At 48.5% G+C, this 18,746-nt stretch overlaps 2 protein-coding genes across 2 annotated transcripts in view; both read right to left on the bottom strand.

Annotated features, from left to right (window-relative positions):
• On the bottom strand, positions 1–588 carry BHLHA15 (basic helix-loop-helix family member a15; the record flags this gene model as incomplete). Its single annotated transcript, XM_080702103.1, has 1 exon — positions 1–588. One exon carries the CDS (start codon positions 586–588, stop codon positions 1–3), a length of 588 nt encoding a protein of 195 aa, XP_080558229.1.
• A 6,361-nt stretch (positions 589–6,949) lies between these two features.
• Positions 6,950–18,746, bottom strand: part of LMTK2 (lemur tyrosine kinase 2) — a gene marked incomplete at both ends in the record, with an annotated part of 113,229 nt that continues 101,432 nt past the window's right edge. The window contains 5 exons of the mRNA XM_080704443.1: positions 6,950–6,978; positions 7,876–8,115; positions 8,434–8,566; positions 13,130–16,058; positions 18,003–18,152. Of these exons, the coding sequence (XP_080560569.1) occupies positions 6,950–6,978; positions 7,876–8,115; positions 8,434–8,566; positions 13,130–16,058; positions 18,003–18,152 (3,481 nt within the window). The remainder of the gene's footprint in view (positions 6,979–7,875; positions 8,116–8,433; positions 8,567–13,129; positions 16,059–18,002; positions 18,153–18,746) is intronic.

The following is an 18,746-nucleotide window of genomic DNA, read 5'->3' as shown; positions in this document are numbered from 1 at the left end:
CTAGGTGTCCTCTCGGAAGCTGTGGATCTGCGTGGAGTACCGCTGCAGGTGGCCCTGCGGGTGCGCCTCAGCGGCCCCCATCGCACACCCTGCTGCCTGCTGCTGCTGCTGTTGCTGCTGCTGCTGCTGGTAGTGTTGGTAGAGCTTGGGGCCCGGAGCGGGGCCCGGCCCCTCCAGGCCCGGGAGGCAGCCGCTGGACATGGTCAGGATGGTGGTGGTCAGCGACTTGATGTAGTTCTTGGCCAGCGTCAATGTCTCGATCTTGGAGAGCTTCTTGTCAGCGCGCACGTGCGGGATGACCTCGCGCAGCGCCTGGAAGGCGTTGTTGAGCTTGTGCATGCGCTGCCGCTCGCGCTCGTTGCTCTCCAGCCGCCGCTGGACGCTGCTCTCCCGCCGGCCCCCTGGCCCCGGCCGCCGGCGCCCGCCCTCCGCCCGCGCCCCCGCTGCTCGGGCTGTCCTGCTCCGCAGACCCTTGACCAGCTCGGGCGCCGAGCCCGCCTGAGGCCGGTCGGGTGTCTGCTCCCCCGGGGTGACCTCGGTGTCCTGCAGTGATGTCCGGCGCCGCGGGGGCCGGTTCTTGGTCTTCATGACTCTGGACTGCTTGTCCCAGGAGGTGGTGGCTGGGAGGGGAGGCCCTTGGAACTGAAATTCAGAACACAGGCCACTCAGCATGGCCCCTAGACACTCGGGATGGCTGCTGTCCGAGTCCTTGTGCATACCATGGGCTCCGTGGCCAGTGGCATGATCTCTCGGTTCATGGTGACCCAGGGTCCTTCCCAGGCACACATTGAACCCTGAGCTCAGGTGCCTCTGGGGCTAGGCCTCAGTGGCCCGAGTCTGCCCAGGGCTGCCCCCCAGCCCTCTCCTTCAATTGATCTCACACTGATCCAGGCCCCTTTTCTGACCCCATGACCCCCTTTCTCCTGGTGAGGGGGTGGCTCACGCTGACTGGGGACCTTACTCTGTCCCTTGCCCCTGACTGCATCCGGACGCTTTCTGTGCTCAGGTAACCTTTGACTGTCTGCTTAGACCACCTAGAGCTGTGTCTCAACCCGGGTTCAGGGTGGCCCCTCTGCCCCAGACCGCAATGCCTCCTTTTTTACCCCAGGGATAAGCAGCTTCTTTGGAAAGCAGGCTCACCTTCCTGACCCACTAGATGTGACACAGGCAGGGACAATATTGGGACCAGAGCCGCTGTGGACATGGGGCAGCTGTCATAGGTCAGAGGTTGACAGTTGCCAGGGTCCCAAAGCAGCCCTAGTCCCACCACGTGGATGGCACCAACTTGCGCGAGGGCGGGGGTGGGGGTGGGGAGGTTCCCTGCAACCACCATCTAGATTTTCCCCAGCAGCCACCTGGTCCTGCTTCTAGGCCCCCTCCCCGAACCCCACCCAGACCACCCAGACCCTTGGTTACCTGGGGTTCCGCAGCCGCACGCGCCGAGGCTGCCCACGGGGGACAAGGACACGTCGCTTTAGCCGCCCCGGGCGGGGCCGCGGACGCATGTAAATGAGCCTGCTGGGCGGGGGCGGGGCCGGGGCGGCACCTGCGGGCTGGGTGGGCGGCCACACCCCCCTGCTAGGACCTGGCCGCGCAGCAGACAGAAGCTCAGACCCAAGCCGCGGATCGCCCCCGGCCCAGCAGCCGGCAGGGCAGATTGCCTGTGTGGTCTGCCCTGAACCCAGGCCGCCCAGTGCAGGGCTAGCGGCCCACTCCACGGATGACAGTCCGAGCCCTCTCTGGGGGCCGGTGGAGGAAGCCCCGGGACCACACCTGGCCGCTGCACCTGGTTTTGGGGTTAAGGCTCAGAGAACACAAGCTACACACACAAGTCGTGAAGGTTTTATTTTTGTTTTTTTTTTTTGACAGTCTAAGTTGCTCAGGCTGACTCCAAACTTGGGATCTAATGGCTTCCTGAGCAGCAGCCACATCCTTGAACAATAAAGAGCCTGGGCTCCTCCAGTCACAGCACACCCCAACTGGTGTTTTCCTGCATCTCTTAAGGCCTTAGGGACGCTTCTCACCCTTTCCTTTATTTCTCCACCCAACCACCATCGCTGCAAGGCACAGGAGGAGCTCCTGGTAGCAGTGTGTTCTGGCCAGAGAGAAAGGGCTGGCAATTCCTGGCTCTGGGGTCTCCAGAGCAGAGAGAGCTTGGGCTCAAAACTCACCTGCTGTACTTGATTACCCCTTGCCTCAGTTTCTCCACCTGTTAAGGGGGATGCAGAGGTGTTAAAAGCAGTATCTTGCTCAGAGGCTAATAAGTCATGCCCCAAACCCAGCTAAGAATCTTGGGGTGAGCTCTCACGTGGCAGCCAGGGCCATGTTGTCATATCATGGGCACCTCTGAATGGGGATTCTAAGGTCTCCCTCTACTGTCGAGGGCCACACCTGTGGCCCTCGGGGTTGGAAGCTAGACCTGTGTTCCGATTGTGGTAAGAGGCTGTCTCCTCCCTCTTGGTCCCCTGGACTGGGGGCCAGGACTGCAGAGGCAGGGGTTATGGGGATGCCCCCGACACCATGTAAAAGTCTGTTTTGAGTGGAGATTAGCCTTTTGGCTAAGAGCTCTCTGAGGCTGGACCAAGGAAGGACCTCAGAATTTGAACTGCTTCTGAAGTTTCCAGTAGGTGCAAAGGTTTTGGATCATATATACACTTCAAGGGAGCACAGCTACTACCTAAAACGAGTTCCCCAGCAATGATATAGCCTTTGTGTTTGGAGTACCGTGGGGGACTCGGAGACCTTGGCAGCTTCTGGATGCCCACAGCAGGGCAGTGGCAGCCCACACCTGCCCTACTCTTGCAGAGTGAGAAACATGGAATAAATGCAGCAGCAGCAGAGTTTATAAATATATAACTATATTTATTTTGAATATTAAATAGTTTTTAAATTACAAGCAATTTATTGAATCACACTATGCATCAATATACAGTAAAAATCTTACAATTTAAAAATGTACACAATTTAAACTGAAAGTTCATTAACTGTTATATTGCCGTGAACCTTTTCCAACTGTGGTAAATACAACCTGATGGGCTTGAGACCTGGGAGGTGGGATCGCCCCCAGGTCCTCATCTGCAGATGGGATGAAAACAGTGGTATATACCCCAGTCCCAATACCCAGACCCAGTTATGCCTGTGCGGACTTCAACAACTTAGCTCGTGTTCCAGCCCTTGGAGCTGACCTGAACAGGTTGTTGGTAATGCAATACTGTCAATATCTTTAAGTACTTATTTATATACTAAAGAGAGCTTTTTTTTTTTTTTTTTAATAGCCAAGACGGCACCAACCTCATTACTACTTAGGAATATTGTTTCTTTAAGTCTGAAATAACTGTGCACACCCATTCTCTCTTTTTTTGCGGTACTGGGGATGGAACCCAGGCACATTCTACCTCTGAGCTACACCCCCAGCCTTATCTTTTATTCTTTATTTTGAAACGAGGTCTCACTGAGTTGCAAAAGGTCTCCCTAAGTAGCTGAAACTAGTCATGAACCCAGATCCTCCTGTCTCAGCCTCCCAAATGCTGGGATTATAAGCATGCACCACCACACTCGGCTCACCCATTCTCTTTTTAAGGCTACTTCTCAAGAGGCCAAAGCTCTGAAGCCCAACATTTGGAGTATGACACTTGGGTTGTACCTGAATTTTCAGGTGACGGGCTGGGTGGAGGAGTAGGAAGAGCTGCCTCCTTTTCTCTGGACAGACATGAAATAGGTCATTAACTCTACAAATACCTCATGGGAAGTGTGAATAAAAGGAAGAGGTTTTGAAAAGTGTTTTAGGGCAGCAAGACATACAAAGACTTTTCTTAGATAAAACCATCTCCATAGAAACAGTCAGGGCCTGAACATTAAAAATAGAATGGATGCTCTGTTTTCAATTCAGTTGTCTTCTTTCGCCCTTAAGATGAATAAATGGCTTCTAACCCAGACACAGGATCCAAGTCTCGGAAGGACCTCGAAGCACTTTCTCTACACTTCTTTCTACATGTGACAGAGTCATTTGATAACACACATCAGCACTTAGCTAGGAAGGAAACGAAGGTTAGATTATTCATATTAAAGGATTCAGGGTACACATACTCCATCAAAGTAAGACTTAATAAAGTTGGACAGATCCTGGATGGCTACCCAAAGGAGACCAGGAAATATCATCAGAAATATAATTAGGTATTAGAAACCTCCCATTTCATCTTGAGAATGCCAATGGTTTGTTTCATTGCATAATTTATTAGCATGTTCGTAAGGCCCATCACCGGCAACCAACTTATTAGTTAAAATGAAACACAACACACACACACACACACACACACACACACACACACACACACACACACCCCAACCCAAAAAACAAAAACAAAACAAAAAACCCTGAATTGAACAAGAAAGTACATGCTAACACTTCAAAACTGGGCCAAAGTGTTGTCTATTTAACTTGATTTCTTTGTATTGCTTGAGAGTCCAAAAGAACATGTTGACTCGCGTGTTTATTGGAAATATAAAGTCTTTCCTTCCATGCAACACCACAGTAAGATCTACCTCACCCCCCACCCTCAGGTATAAAATGCTTTTGGCAATTAATTATGAGAGATATAGACTTAAAATGGGTATCATGTTAAAACTGCCTTAACACATAGTTAAAAATGTACAGTCCCAAAATATCAGTAAATTCATCTTGGGCTGATTATATACGAAGGATGTATAGTCTATGGATCTGCTTGATTTTCATCATTAAATCGGAATTCCTCAAACCTATAATTTGAAAAAGCTAACATAATTGTATCTCATTTCTCTCAACTAAGACTGAAAGATAGAGGTAAAAATTCGGGAAACTCAAGAATTCTCCACAGCCAGAAATTCAGAGTTACAACAATTTTGGCAAAATCACCTTCAAATGCCCTGTTTTTAAGGTGCCCGTCACAAGATCCAGGGCTCTGCAGAGCACAGTGCTCACCGAGAGGGGGTGAGGGGACACTCTCCATTCTGGATTTCCTTGCTTTGGACAGTTATTGCTTAGTATGAAAATTCACGGGGTGAATCGGAATTCATAATAAAGGTCACCATTTACGATTTATGTAAACTCCAGCCAATGTCCACATTTGCATTTTGACTAGGACCTGAATTCCTCTGACTGACACCACACAGCAAGGGTCTGGAGGGTCTCCTACTGTCTCGCAGGAGTCTGGAAAGCAGGTCAGCACCGGAAAATATCTGGAGTGAAGGGCCAGTGTGAGGGGACCCACGGTGCTGCTGCGCTGCATTAGCCACCAGCGACTTCCTGATGTCAAAGCAGAACTCCAGGGTGGCAGAACGAGGTCAGCTTGGAGTCAGGGACACCTGATTCCTGACAGTCGGTGCAGCTGCACTGGAAGTGCTCCGGCCCCTTCAATGCAAGAGGAGAACGTGGTTCTTGGTGCAGAAGGGAAGGGCTGTGCAGATGATCTGGGGCTACACAGGAGGTGCATCAGCTGCAGGGGCTCTGTTGTGGTTGCTGTGGTCCCTTGGCCTCCTCTTCACAGCTGCAGGGTGCAGTCTCTCTCCTGGGTTACAGAGACTGGCCGCATCTGGAGTGGCTCCAAGGGAACATCCGGCATTGGAGGTGTTTTTTCTTTTTTCTGGTGCTGGGGATGGAATCCAGGGTCTCAAGCACGCTGGACAGGCGCTCTACCACTGAAGTACACCCCCAGCCCTGGAGACCTTAAGAGTTCAACCACACCTGAAGTGGCCAAACAGAATTATTCAAATCACTGTCGGCTGCTGGGCCCTCTGCAGAGATGTCTGTGCCTCCGAGGTACCCGGCTTTCATTTTTTAAATTTTCTGTAGTGCTGGAGATTGAACCCAGAGGCACTCTGCCACTGAGCTATACACTCAGCCCTTTTCATTTTTGAGACAGGGTCTCCCAAAGTTGGTCAAGACTGAAGCAATCCTCCATCCTCAGTTTCCCAAGTCACTGGGATTATATGCAGGCAACCTAGCCAGAGGCCCCATGTTACTGAAGGAAGGACTCACAAGAACTACAGCAGGCAGGCCATTTTGGGGGGGAGTTAAGTGGGGTGGTGGCCATACTCTGCCTGCAGCTTGCCTGGCCTGCCATGCCACCCTACAACACCAGAACGTGGCCCCAGGGAAAAGTGATCTAAAGCTGAGTTTCAGGGTACACCTCCTGTCGATTTTTACCAGGACAGCCAGACACTGGGAGCAGGGTGGGCACTCACACACGCTGCATGAGCCTTCAGCTGCTCAGAGAAACCACGTTTGCTGTAAGGAAACCACCTTACTGAGAACAAATAAAATGTATTTGATTTCATCAATGAAGCAGTGGTATTTTTGGACTCATCAAAAATATTTCCTATAATTACATAAAACATTAACATTCAGAATCAATATCATTTATGAAAGAGTACCCTATGTACAGTTCCAACGATTCTGAAGACAGCATAACATTCAAATATTTAAGCTTTACAAGTACCATGCAGAGCAAATAAACTATAAAAACAGAAAAAAAAAAAAATCAAACCAGTGAATAGCACCAGCTTGACCTGCCGTATTCTCCTTGAATAATTTATGCTTCTGTACAATATTGGGACTCTTAGAACACTTATCCACAGTGCAATTACAGAGAGCAATTAGTGATTTCTTTAAAAACAATAAATATGGCTCGCTCGTGACTGCTCCCCCGGCGCACCTTCCATGGCACCTGTGCTAGACTGGGAGGCACAGGCTGACTGTAGAGAAGCCACCCACACGGGAGCAGCGTCGCAGTGTGGCCACCTTGCCAGGGTGGCCGGCACGGGAGCACTCAAACGCGTGAGGTGCGCGGCTGCAGGGGAGGCCCGACTCCCGCCACCTCCCGAGTCCTCTCCGTCTCCGCCAGCCTACGCGTGGCCTCTTGCTCAGGCTGATGTGCAGAAGTGCTGCTTGGCCTCAAGAGTGCATCGCAGGCACCTAATCCTTTTCTCCGTCTTCACTGCTGCCTATTTGGGGGAGGAACCACAGGACAAAGTGGATTTTAAAAATGATCATTTCAGTAACATTTGGAGAGTCTCTGATCAGCAAGGCAAGGAAAAGGAACTGCAGCTCGTGTCCGGCCGCCCCGTCCTTCCTCAGAGCGGCACCTGTGACTCTGCACACACAGCTGCTCGGCTCCCACGGCGGCTCACGTCCACGCTCAGGGCACGAAAGAAAACCAGCCCGACCCGCGTGCCTGCCCCAACAGATCGTCAGGCACGGCATTATCTAATCAGCCCAAGAAAACAGTGCAAACATAAAGAAAAGCTCTTTATATTTCACATTTATTATTTGATCTGTAAACTTCAAATAAAAAAAGGTACCTATTAACCTGTATCTTTTAATCTAGGTACGGGGAAAAAGGACCCATATGTTCAGATACTGCCTCTTCAAATGTGTCCCTGCCCATGAATTCCCATCTGGCCCTCGGGTATCACACAGAGACCAAGACTTAATGGCAAAACCAACATTCCCAGGGGCAGAGCCAGAGGGCACCGGGCTCAATTTAAAAACCCTAGGTCAAGTATGCCCTTTCTGAAGGAACCAGCAGCAGAGGGGAAGAAAAGAAAAGCAGGCGCAGCACTCTAGGTGCTGGGGACACCCAGAGTTCCAGAGCCAGGCAACCTTGCATTGGTTCCCACCTCTGGCCTGGTCACTAGCCCAGCAGGCCAAGCAGTAATGAACCCTTGGAGTGAGCCTAAAGTGAAGGGTGTGGCCCAGAGCGCGCCGTGCAGGTTGTGGGAGCTTTATAAAAAACGAGTTTGTAATCTACTCAGTAAGAACACATCAGACTATCATGCCTTCAAGTCCAAGGGAACACCCTCTGGCCGAAACCCACCCACCACGCACGGGGCACCTCTCACCTCCTTGCTCGATGTCTGAATCAGTGAGGTGCGTGAGAGAGAAGCTGGCAATGTTGGCAGGAGAGATGGAGAACCTGGAGCAGGGAGACACGTGCGGCCAGCTCTGCTCTGTAGTCCGGGCTGGCGGCGGGGGAGAAAAGTACTTGGATGTTTGAAGAGAAGGCTTGGAAGCGAGAAGGTTGCTTGTCTTTGACATAAAAGGATCAGGGGAGAAGTCATCATCCCATTCAAAGCCACCACCTGAAAATAAAATACCGCCAGTTATCAATCCACGATAAGGAAGAGAGGCAGAGCTCCAAGCACAGGTGTGCGCGACTCAACGAGACACACTGGCTCGGCCAACACATGGCGGAGCCGCTGCCCGCGTGTTGCAAGGGGGGTCACTTAAAGCAACAAGCTACATTCTCCTCCAACAATGCTTACATTATCCAAAGCTCTATTTTTCTGTTTCTTTTTAAACTAGTCAAGTGACAAGCTACATTCTCCTCCAACAATGCTTACATTATCCAAAGCTCTATTTTCCTGTTTCTTTTTAAACTAGTCAATGAAGTGAAATACCTTCTTCATCCGTGGAACTTTCAGAATTCATGCACCTGCTCAGGTAGGGTGAGCTGGAGGATGGTGCGGGGCTGTTTGGCCCAGGGCCATGTGCTTCTCCTCCACAGTGTCCCAGCTCTTTGGTAGGGGTCTCCTGAAAGGCCAAACAGAAACTCCCTCAGCCTGCTGCTAGGAATACACCAGTTGTGGTTGCACCCCAGGCTGCCAGGTGCATCAGATGAACCAGCTGCAAAGGTGTGTCTTCAAGTAGGGCGGATCCAGTCCTGGCTAGAGTGAGATGATACACAGCCCTGCTTCTCCCTCAAATGCAGCTGACACCTGTGCAGGCTGCCTGCAGCTGCTCTGAGGCCTCTGAGAAGTAACTGCAGCAGGCGGATAGGAGAAGGTAGCCCGTGTGTGCCACCATCGCCCCCTCACTCCCCTGCCTGGACCTGACTCGGTCTGGGGTGCAGAGGGCACTGGTATGGCCACACTGGCAGGAGCAGCCTTCCGTTCTGGTACACAGCTCAGTACAAGACTAAAGCCCTAACCTTCTGGCAAAAGGACCAAAAGGGCGGTGGGCATAGGGAGGTGGTGGCCAGCACAGAGCCACCATGGACAGAGGAGCTCAGAAAAATGAATTTGGAAACTGGCTGAGGAGCTCCTGGACCTACCCTTGAGCTGGCCCTAAACAACATGCTAAAGCTTTGAAAACTGAACTAAGGAGAAGGCTGCCACCAAGACTCAGGTTCAAGTAGCACAGCAAAGGCTTTAAAAGGGGAACCAACTCTGAAACCACAACCCACAGAAGGCTGGTTGGAACTCACAGCTTGACCCCAGCTGGGTGAAGGAAGACAGAAATACCAACGCTCTGCATAGAACCTAAACCAGGCACAGAACTGTGTTAACATGACTTGAAAACATAAAATCTAAAATTACCCAGGATTGAGCCGGGCATGGTGGCGCACGCTTGTAATCCCAGCATTCAGGAGGCTGAGACCGGAGGATCGTGGTTCTTGGACAGCCTCAGCTACTTAGTGAGGCCCTCTGCAACTCAGTGGTTTCAAAATAATTAAAAACAGGGCAGGGGGTGTAGCTCGGAGGTTGAATGCCCCTGGATTCCATCCCCAGACCCATTAAATAAATAAATAAATAATAATAAAAATAAATAAAATTACCCAGGATCCAAAGAAGCAGGAAAAGTCAATTCACAGGTGTTAGAGTTACCTGAAAAAGCCTTTAAAAAGTGCTGGGCCTGGGGCATAGCTTAGTGGTAGAGCTTACTTAGCATGTGTGAAGCCCTGGGTTGGATGGGCAAATATAAAACTATCTGTCTCCTCTTGAGTTTCTTAAAATATGTTTGATAATTGAAAGCAAAACATACCACACTGTCTGCCAGGGTTTTCAATGGTTGTGTATGTAACACACACAAGACAGCATGGAGTTGGGGAGGGTAAAAAGCCTGTGTGATAGTCGGGTGTGGTGGCGCACGCTTGTAACCCCAGCATTCGGGAGGCTGAGACTGGAGGATTGCGGTTCTCGGACAGCCTCAGCTACTTAGTGAGGCCCTTCGCAACTCAGTGAGACCCTGTTTCAAAATAAAGATTATAAAATTGGGCAGGGGGTGTAGCTCGGAGGTCAAATGCCTCTGTGCCTCTGGGTTCCATCCCCAGACCCGCAAAAAAAAAAAAAAAAAAAAAAAAAAAAAAAAAAAAAGAAGAAGAAGAAGAAGAAGAAGAAAAAAAGCTTGTGCAGTAGCAAGGCCTCTACATTCCATTTGGAATGGGTTTAATATCAATTCTAAGCAGACTGAAGACACAGAGATTTCATGCATTGCAATCCCTACAGTAAAGCTGGGCGTGGTGGCTCACGCTTGTAATTCCAGCATTTGAGAGGCTGAGATGGGAAGATAGTGGTTTGCAGACAGCCGCAGCTACTTAGTGGGGCCCTTTGCAATTCAGTGAGACCCTGTTTCAAAATAAAGAATTAAAAAAAAAAAAAAAAAAGGCTGGGGATGAAGCTCAGAGGTAGAATGCCCCTGGGTCCCATCCCCAATACCGGGGTGGGGGGAGAAGAAAAAAAAAGAAATCCCTACAGTAACCACTACCAAAGCTATACCAAAGAGAAGCGATACAGTAAAAAACATACAGGTAACTTAAATGTAATACTAGAGCCTGGCGTGGTGGCTCATGCTTGTAATCCCAGTGCTTGGGAGGCTGAAACAGGAGGATCGCACAGGTTCGAAGCCAGCCTCGGCTACTTAGTGAGGCTCTCAGCAACTTAGTGAGACCCTGTTTCCAAATAAAGTATAAAATAAATCTGGGAGTATAACCCAGAGATAGAAAAGACCCTGGGTTCCATCCCCAGTACCACACACACACACACACAAACAAAATCAATTCCCCCAACCCAACTATATGCTATCTGTATAAAACTCATATCAAATATAATGATAGATTAAAATGATAAGGATATAAAAGATATTATCATTAAAAACTAATCCAAAAAAGCTAGAGTGGCTATATCTGAAAAAAGAGTAAAGGATGTAATGCTAAAAAGGTCAATTTACTAAGAAGACATAAACCTCCTAAATGTGCATGCACTTAACTGCTGCAGAATACATGAAGCAGAAATGAAGAGAAACAGCTGGGTGTGGTGGCGCACGCTTGTAATCCCAGCATTTGGGAGGCTGAGACAGGAGGATCGCGGTTCGCGGACAGCCTCAGCTACTTAGTGAGGCCCTTCGCAACTCAGTGAGACCCCGTTTCAAAATAAAGAATAAAAAATTGGGCAGGGGTGTTGCTTGGAGGTCAAATGCCTCTGGGTCCCATACCCAGACCGGCAAAAAAAAAAAAAAAAAAAAAAAAAGATAAACCTGGGCAGAACCCAAGAATATTTTGTTTTTGGCACTGGAGACTGAACCCAGGACTGTTTTACCTCTGAGCTACATACCCAGCCCTTTTTATTTTGAAACAGGGTCTCAAGCTGGGCATGGTAGTGCACGCTTGTAATCCCAGCATTTGGGAGGCTGAGACAGGAGGAAAGCGGTTCATGGACAGCCTCAGCTACTTAGTGAGACTCTTTGCAACTCAATGAGACCCTGTTTCAAAATAAATAATAAAGAATAGGGTTGGGGGTGTAGCTTGGAGGTAGAATGCCCCAGGGTTCCATTTCTAGTACAAAAAAAAAAAAAAAAAAGAGAGAGAGAAAAAGAGAAAAGAAAAAAAAAAAAGAAAAAGAAGGAATGAAAGAAAGAGAGAGAAAAAAAAAGAAACATGGTCTCACTAAATTTTGGAGGCTGACCTCAAATCTGCAATCCTCCTGTCTCAGCTTCCTAAGTACCGGGATTATGGGGAAGTGTCACCATGCCTGACCCAAGAATGCTTATTTCTCCAAAGCTGCATTTGGTCTTGTCTCAATCTCTTTTCCTTTGTGCTCTTAGTAGAAAAGTGTACCTTATTCTTAAGCCTGGGCTCCCTTGGCTCAAGGGTGATGGGTGAGAACCCCCAGGGAAGAGCAAGCAGCCCACTGGCCCCTCTCACAGACTCAGCTTTTACAGGGTGGGCTAATAGACCCAGGAAGCTTATTTTCTCTTTTCCCTTCCTTCCTCCCTCTTTTACTTTCTTTTGTGGTGCTGAGGATTAAACCCAGAGACTTTCTACTGCTGAGCTACCCCCCAGACCAGGTTTATCCTTTTTTTTTTTTTTTTTGTAACCGGGTCTTGCTAAGTAAGTTGTTGAGGCTGGTCTCAAACCTACGCTCCCCCTCCTGTCTCAGTCTCCAGGTGTGTGGCACCACGCCCAGCTTACTTTCCTTTAAACATCCTCTCCTCCCCACACACATGCTATATTCAACTGTGGGGCTTAATTATTTTTTTGAAAAGCCCCTAAGAACAAGAGTGAACAGAGCCCAGAGAACAAGAGTGCACAAAGTAAACAGGCAACAGAAAGTGTGGTAGGGAGGAGGTGCTCTGAGGGAGGAGGTGCAACAGTGCCTCCCAGGAAGGTCTCAGCGGGGCCAAGAGGGAGGTGCTGCACAGAGGCAGGAGCACCATGAGCACCACTGCGGGGATGAAGACAAGAGGCCCCATGGAGGACCTCACGCCTGGACCCATGCCTGAGTTTTACTTACAATCCAGCCGATTCAAGAGCAAATCCAATGGCTACAAAGACCAATAAACAAAACAGAACAAGAAGAAAGAAGCTCTGGTTATAAGCTGCTCCATTTTTCAAGGCGCCTGAGTGGGTCCTGGGCTCCTGAGCAGTGCTCACTAAGCCACGGGCTCCAAAGCAGGAGGAAGATGGGCCAGGGGTTGGGGCTGGCTGCAGACCACCCTGCTGCCTGCACATCTCACTCTAGAGACATACTGCGGGTGTGCTGCTGCCCGCCTATCACCAGAGCCATATGCTAGTGACTGTTCCGGGCCTGTGCCCAAATGCTGGGTGTTACTGCCAGCTGTCAGATTCTAAAAATTTGGTCTGAAAGGGTAACTAATTTTAGAAGATCCAGGAAGAGCATCCACGTCTCTTTCCCTTAATTTAATATGAAATTCCCTGCCTAAACTCTCTCTTTGTAACCACCCCCAATTACTTTGTGTAATCACAATCTGTTGCCTCAAAATGGCAATTAAAAACACACTGCATTCCACTTCTTGACACATTTTGGAATTGTCTAATACAGATATAGGTATTTAAGATAATTTAGAGGTAACCGATACCTGGTCAAATAGGTAGACTGTGACATCATCAAAAAACGTGACCGCCTTCTTTTCCTTCTTCCAGTCATCAGGCAGCTGATCCGTGGCCGCGGCTGCTGACGTCTTCAACAAACTCCGCAAGTGCTTGCTGTCCTCGTCGTTGCTGAGGATCACGGGCACAGGGTGCTCGATGTCTTCTTCTGACTCGGAGCTGAGGCTGTGTAGGTTGAAGGCCCGCAGGTCCTCATCGGAGTCATCACTGTTTTCGTCCTCCTCGTCTGCATCCATTCCATCCTCAGAGAGGTCGAGCATGCCAGACACACCGAGTTTGCCCAAGTATTTCCCTTCAATGTCTGGTTCTTTCAGCTTGGGCCCTTCGGAGTGGCTGGATAAGGACTTATCCACCACAGAATTTGTATATGCAAGGAGTTCGTTGGTGTTGGTTCCTGTTGAGGTGAGGGTGCAGGGGCGATCTTCTTGTGTTTCAAAGTCTTCACTACTACTAAGTTCTGAATTAAATAAACTCAAGGGGCTGCTGTTCTCATCTTCTACAGGATGTGGCTGTCTAGAATTATCAGCCTGTGCTGGCTCCAACATTTCTTGTAATTCCAGGTGGCTCGAACTTTCCAAAGCAGATGGACAAAGTTGATCTGGTTGGCTCTTCTGGGCTTCAAGGAAGCTATCTTTGGCACCAGGGCTTTGCTCTGGGATAACAGGCTCTGGCAGGGCTGAAGCAGAAGTTCCTGGGACCTCCTCAGACTTTTTATCTGGCTCCGAGTCATTATCTGAGAAGTAGGCAGAGTCTCGGTATGAACTCTGGGCGCCAGGTGCAAATGTCTGCAAGGTGCCTTCTGCAGCTCTGTGGCCATCGCCGGTGTCTGAGATGACAATGACAGGGTTGGAAGGCAGATTGCTATGACTGCTATCACCTGTTGTAGCTGAGTCAGAGTCTGAGGTGCCCTCGGGGGCGGGGTGCAGAGTCCACTCAGGAGACTCCAGGTTCTCTGTTTCATAGCCACTATCTGCTGGCTTGTCGGGGGGCAGAAGTTTCTGAGGGGCGTGAGAGCCTAAGGACTCCAGTAACACTTCATGGACATCTACTGAATCCAGAGAGTCTGGGGTCTCCACAGACTGTTCTGAGGTTGGGATGGGTGTTGACAAGCTATCTTCCAAGAGGCTATCTTGACTGGCGGAGTCTGAAGAAAGGGTGGAACCCAAGCCTGGGTCTTTTGTGGCATCTTTATAACTGAACTGACTTAAAGTCTCCACAGCTTCCAGGTTTTTCTCCTGCACACTGCCCCCGTGATGATCTTCTGAAAGCAACTGATTTTGCAAGTTCTGTCTCGATTCTGGAAGACTACTCCCTGTGTTCCCTGGACTATCATCTATGGGAGCAGAGTCCCCTTTGGTTAGTCTTGAGGCTTCCTCGCTTTGGCAACTTGAGTCCTGGGGCCCACTGTCCACACTGTGGATTCTGGCATTGGTGGAGGGAATTTCAGCCACAGCAGGTGCAGAATCTGGGTTGAGGTCCTGGCAGAGATGTTCCTCAGGGACACTGACATCCAAACATGTGGGCTTGGTCCGTTCCTGCCTCGTAAGAGCATCGGGAGAGCCATCAGGAGGAATTTCTTTTGCTGTGAGTGAGATAGGAGGTACCTGCACTTCTGGGGACGACTGCAATGACGTGTTCAAGGTGCTGCCCTCAAGCGCGACTCCTGTGTCTGTCCTCTTTGGGCTCCCATTCTCCTGGGACAGAGCAGAGCCCTCTGTCTTCTCAGCAGACCTAAGCTCGACATCCATGGAGTTTCTACGTGATGTTTCTAACACAGCTTCTGTACAACCAGCATTCTTAAGTTCTGTTTGAAGATCATTTATAAGTTCCTTGCTAGACAATTGGCCTTTTAGTAAGTTTTTCTCTTGAAGAAATAAAAAGTTTTCTGTCAATTCTTGAACATTCAATGGATCAAAGTTATCTTGGTACAAAATATTTTCTGATAAACAAAGAGGCTCATGGTCAAAAAGCTTTCGAGGCTTTTCTTTGTCAGAGTGGCAAGTTATTCCTGATTCTTTGGGGTCATCCAGACTCGAACCTAATGTGGCTGGCTTAAAGTCAGCTTGAACTCCATTTAGTTCCATTAAATCGAATATTTTTTGATGACTGGGCAAATCTTCTGCTTTCTCAATATCGTTAAATATATTGTTGAAAGGGCTCTCAGGACCACTGGTAACATGTAAGTCCTCTGCTAAGACAGAATCTTTAGGGTCTGAACTGCCTTGGAAGAAATCTTCATCTGTACTGGATTCCTCAAATTCAAGGTTCCTGAGGGCTGTGAGCTGGGATGCCTCAGCTCCTACCCTTTCTGAATTGTCCATTTCAGTTGTGAGCAGTGTAGGTGGGTAATCGAGCTCCAAGTTGCTACCACTTTTTTCTTCTAACTGGATATAATAGTCACTTCCAACTGAAAGGTTGTGGGCATCAAACACAGGAACCACTCCAGGGGCCCTGACGGGGACCTCCTGGCCACTGTCATCTTGTTTTCCAGGCCCAGGATCTGAGAGGGAACTCTCGAACACTTCAACTGGAAAGAAGATGCTTGAGTAGGACAAGGCTTCGTCTGGGTGACCCCGGCTGCGCTCGTCAAAATGATCATGCTTGGCGGCCTCCCAGACATACTCGAAACTCAGCCCTTGGCTTGTTTCGGTCACTGTGAGGACCTCCTCCATTTCCCGACCAAGCCGATCCCTGGTGAAATGGTCAAGGATTGGGAATGCGGCGTTACTTGAAGTGTCTCTGCTGTTGGTGTTTGGTTTTAGCGAGTTCCACTGTTGTTCAAAGTCCACCTCTGAGTCCCGCTGGCTCTGCATCCGCAGGTAAGTCAGCAGCCTGTGCACGTCTTCAGCTGCAGGTCTCTTGTCTGGTGACAGCCAACAGAACTGTAAGACTTCATACCTGGGCAGCACATGAGAGGCCAATTAGTGGAATGATAAATTGTTTTAAAACAAGAACTGACCCTAAAGCCAATTAAACTCCCCCACATCTTTCTATATTGACCTTCAAACAAGGTCTTGCTAAGTTGTTGCGGCTGGCTTTGAAGCTGTGACTCTCTTGTCTCAGCCTCCCAAGTACTGGAATTACAAGCACATCTAGGGGTTCAGTTCATGGTGAGATTGTGGTACAAAGGAAATAAAGAAATGTAATATTTGGCCCACTGGGGGTTTTTTTGTGTGTTTTCAGGTTTTTTTTTTTTTTGCAATATTCAACTATAATTAATTTGCTGGCCATTCAATCTTCTAGTGTCTATATAATGACTCAATCATTCAATTTAGAAACTGTTCTACCATGGTCTCCTCTTAACACACCGTTAAGTAGGGAATGCATTTATCTGACACTTTTGGACACACATTTTACTTTAATAACAGTCATCAGGGGGAACAGAGATTCTGTGTGGCACATGGTTTCCAGGATTATGAAAGGAACTGGCGGTGATGAAGGTAACCTGGAGCTGGGTCTCCAAAGGGCTGGCCGACTATGGTCAACACTGAACGCACAGCCACAGCAGAAGGAAAAGCAAAAACAACTTCATAGCACTAAGTTTATGCAGTATATCTCAACTTGTTCTGAGTGAGCCGAGCAATGCCTAAACACAGGGGAGCCAAACTTCTGAGGTGCTGCCAGCCGGGCAGATTGTGGGGCAGACTGGTCCGAAGGAAGGCGAACCTGATCCATCGGAAGTGGAGCAGGAAGTGGTCCAAAGTCTTTCACAGTACTGGGGTTTGAACCCAGGCCTCGTGCAAGCTAGGCAAGCACTCTGCCACTTAGCCACATCTCCAGCACTAATCTTTCAAAAAAAGTAAATTTATTACCTGGACATGATAATGCATGCCTCTGAACCCAGTACTTGGGAGGCTAAGACAGGAGGTTAACAGGTTTGAGGTCAGTTTCAGCGACTTAGCGAGGCCCTCTGCAACTTAGTGAGACCCTGTTTCAGAATAAAAAATAAAATAGGGCTGGGGGTAGCTTGAAGGTAGTATGCCCTATTAAACCCAGAATTTTTCTTTTCCCCTTGTGGTACTAGTGATTGAGCCCAAGGGCATTCTACCTCCAAGCTACACCTTCTGCCCTATTTTAACTTTTATTTGGAAACAGGGTCTTGCTAGGTTGTTGAGGCTGGCTTTGAACCTGAGCGACCCTGCTGTCTCAGCCTCCCAAGTGCTGGGATTGTAAGTGTGCGCCACCATGCCCGGCTGAAAACACCAAAATTTAAAAAGAGGTATTAGCCGGGCGTGGTGGCGCACGCTTGTAATCCCTGCGCTTGAGAGGCTAAGACAGGAGGATTGCACAGGTTAGAAGCCAGCCTCAGCTACTTAGTGAGGCTCTCAGCAACTTAGTGAGACCCTGTTTCCAAATAAAATATAAAATAGGTCTGGGAGTAGAGCCCGGAGGTAGAAAGCCTCTGGGTTCCACCCCTAGTACCACCACCACCAAAAAAAAGAGATATTAAATGTAAAGTCAGTCACAAATAACACACCTAATTGCTTTGCATAACACCTACTGTTTTAAAATAGGAAACATAGAACGCCAGGTATGGTGGTGGCACATGCTTGTAATCCCAGTTCTTGGGAGGCTGAGGCAGGAAGATCGCAAGATTGTGGCCAGCCTCGGCTACTTAGTAAGGTCCTCACAACTTAATGAGACTGTTTCCAAATAAGGAATAAAAAATAGGGTTAGGGGTGTAGCTCAGAGGTAGAATGCCCCTGGGTTCAATCTCCAGTACCAGTAATAAAGTAAATCAATCAATCAATCAATCAATCAGGAACCATTTTAACTAACATCCATGCAAGTAAGATTTCCTTGTCTTTTGAAGATAACAAAGCAGACTCTGAAGCTACGCACCATCGATCAGAATAAGGCTGCTCCAGGAGGGGCTTTGGGAGCTTTGTCTCTCTCTCTCTAATGACTTGGTTGAGAACATCCAGGTTGGAAAGGTTTGCATATGGCTGAGCAGCATTATCAAAAAGCTCCCAAAGTGTCACACCCAGCGACCTGTGAAAAGAACATGGTTATTTCTCTCGCTCTTTAGATATCAAATTTTTAACCTGAATATTTTTAATTGTACAATCAGTAATTTTTAAAATATTTGGTGTTGGGGATTGAACCCAGGGGCATTCTATCTCTGAGCTACACCCCCAGTCCCATTTTATTTTTATTTTAGAACAGGGTCATCCCCTGTCTCAACCTCTCAAGTACTGGGATTACAGTCATGCACCACCAAGCCTGGCTTAAAAATCAGTAATTTTAAGAACAAGATGTGTGCTAGGGAGGTTAAGTATAGTTAGATAAAATAACTTTCAAACCAATAATCAACCTTACAATTAGTAGCGAACATAGAGGCATTTCCCTTAAAATGAGGGCAATAATGCCTTCTCATATTTTCTGTGAATACTACAATGGAAGTTTTGGTCAATGTAAAAAATAAAACAGGAAAACAGCCAGATGTGGTGGTACAGCCTAGTAACCCCTGTACTTGGGAGACTGAGACAGGATGATCACAGGTTCAAGAATAGCCTCAGCAACTTTAGCAAGACCTGTTTTAAACTAAAAAATAAAAAGGACTAGGGGAGTAGTTAAGAGGTAGAA

This window comes from Muscardinus avellanarius, assembly GCF_963383645.1.
Source record: "Muscardinus avellanarius genome assembly, chromosome: 10".
Classification (NCBI taxonomy): domain Eukaryota; kingdom Metazoa; phylum Chordata; class Mammalia; order Rodentia; family Gliridae; genus Muscardinus; species Muscardinus avellanarius.
Note: the sequence above shows the minus strand (reverse complement) of the source record. Positions and strands in the feature narration are given on the sequence as shown.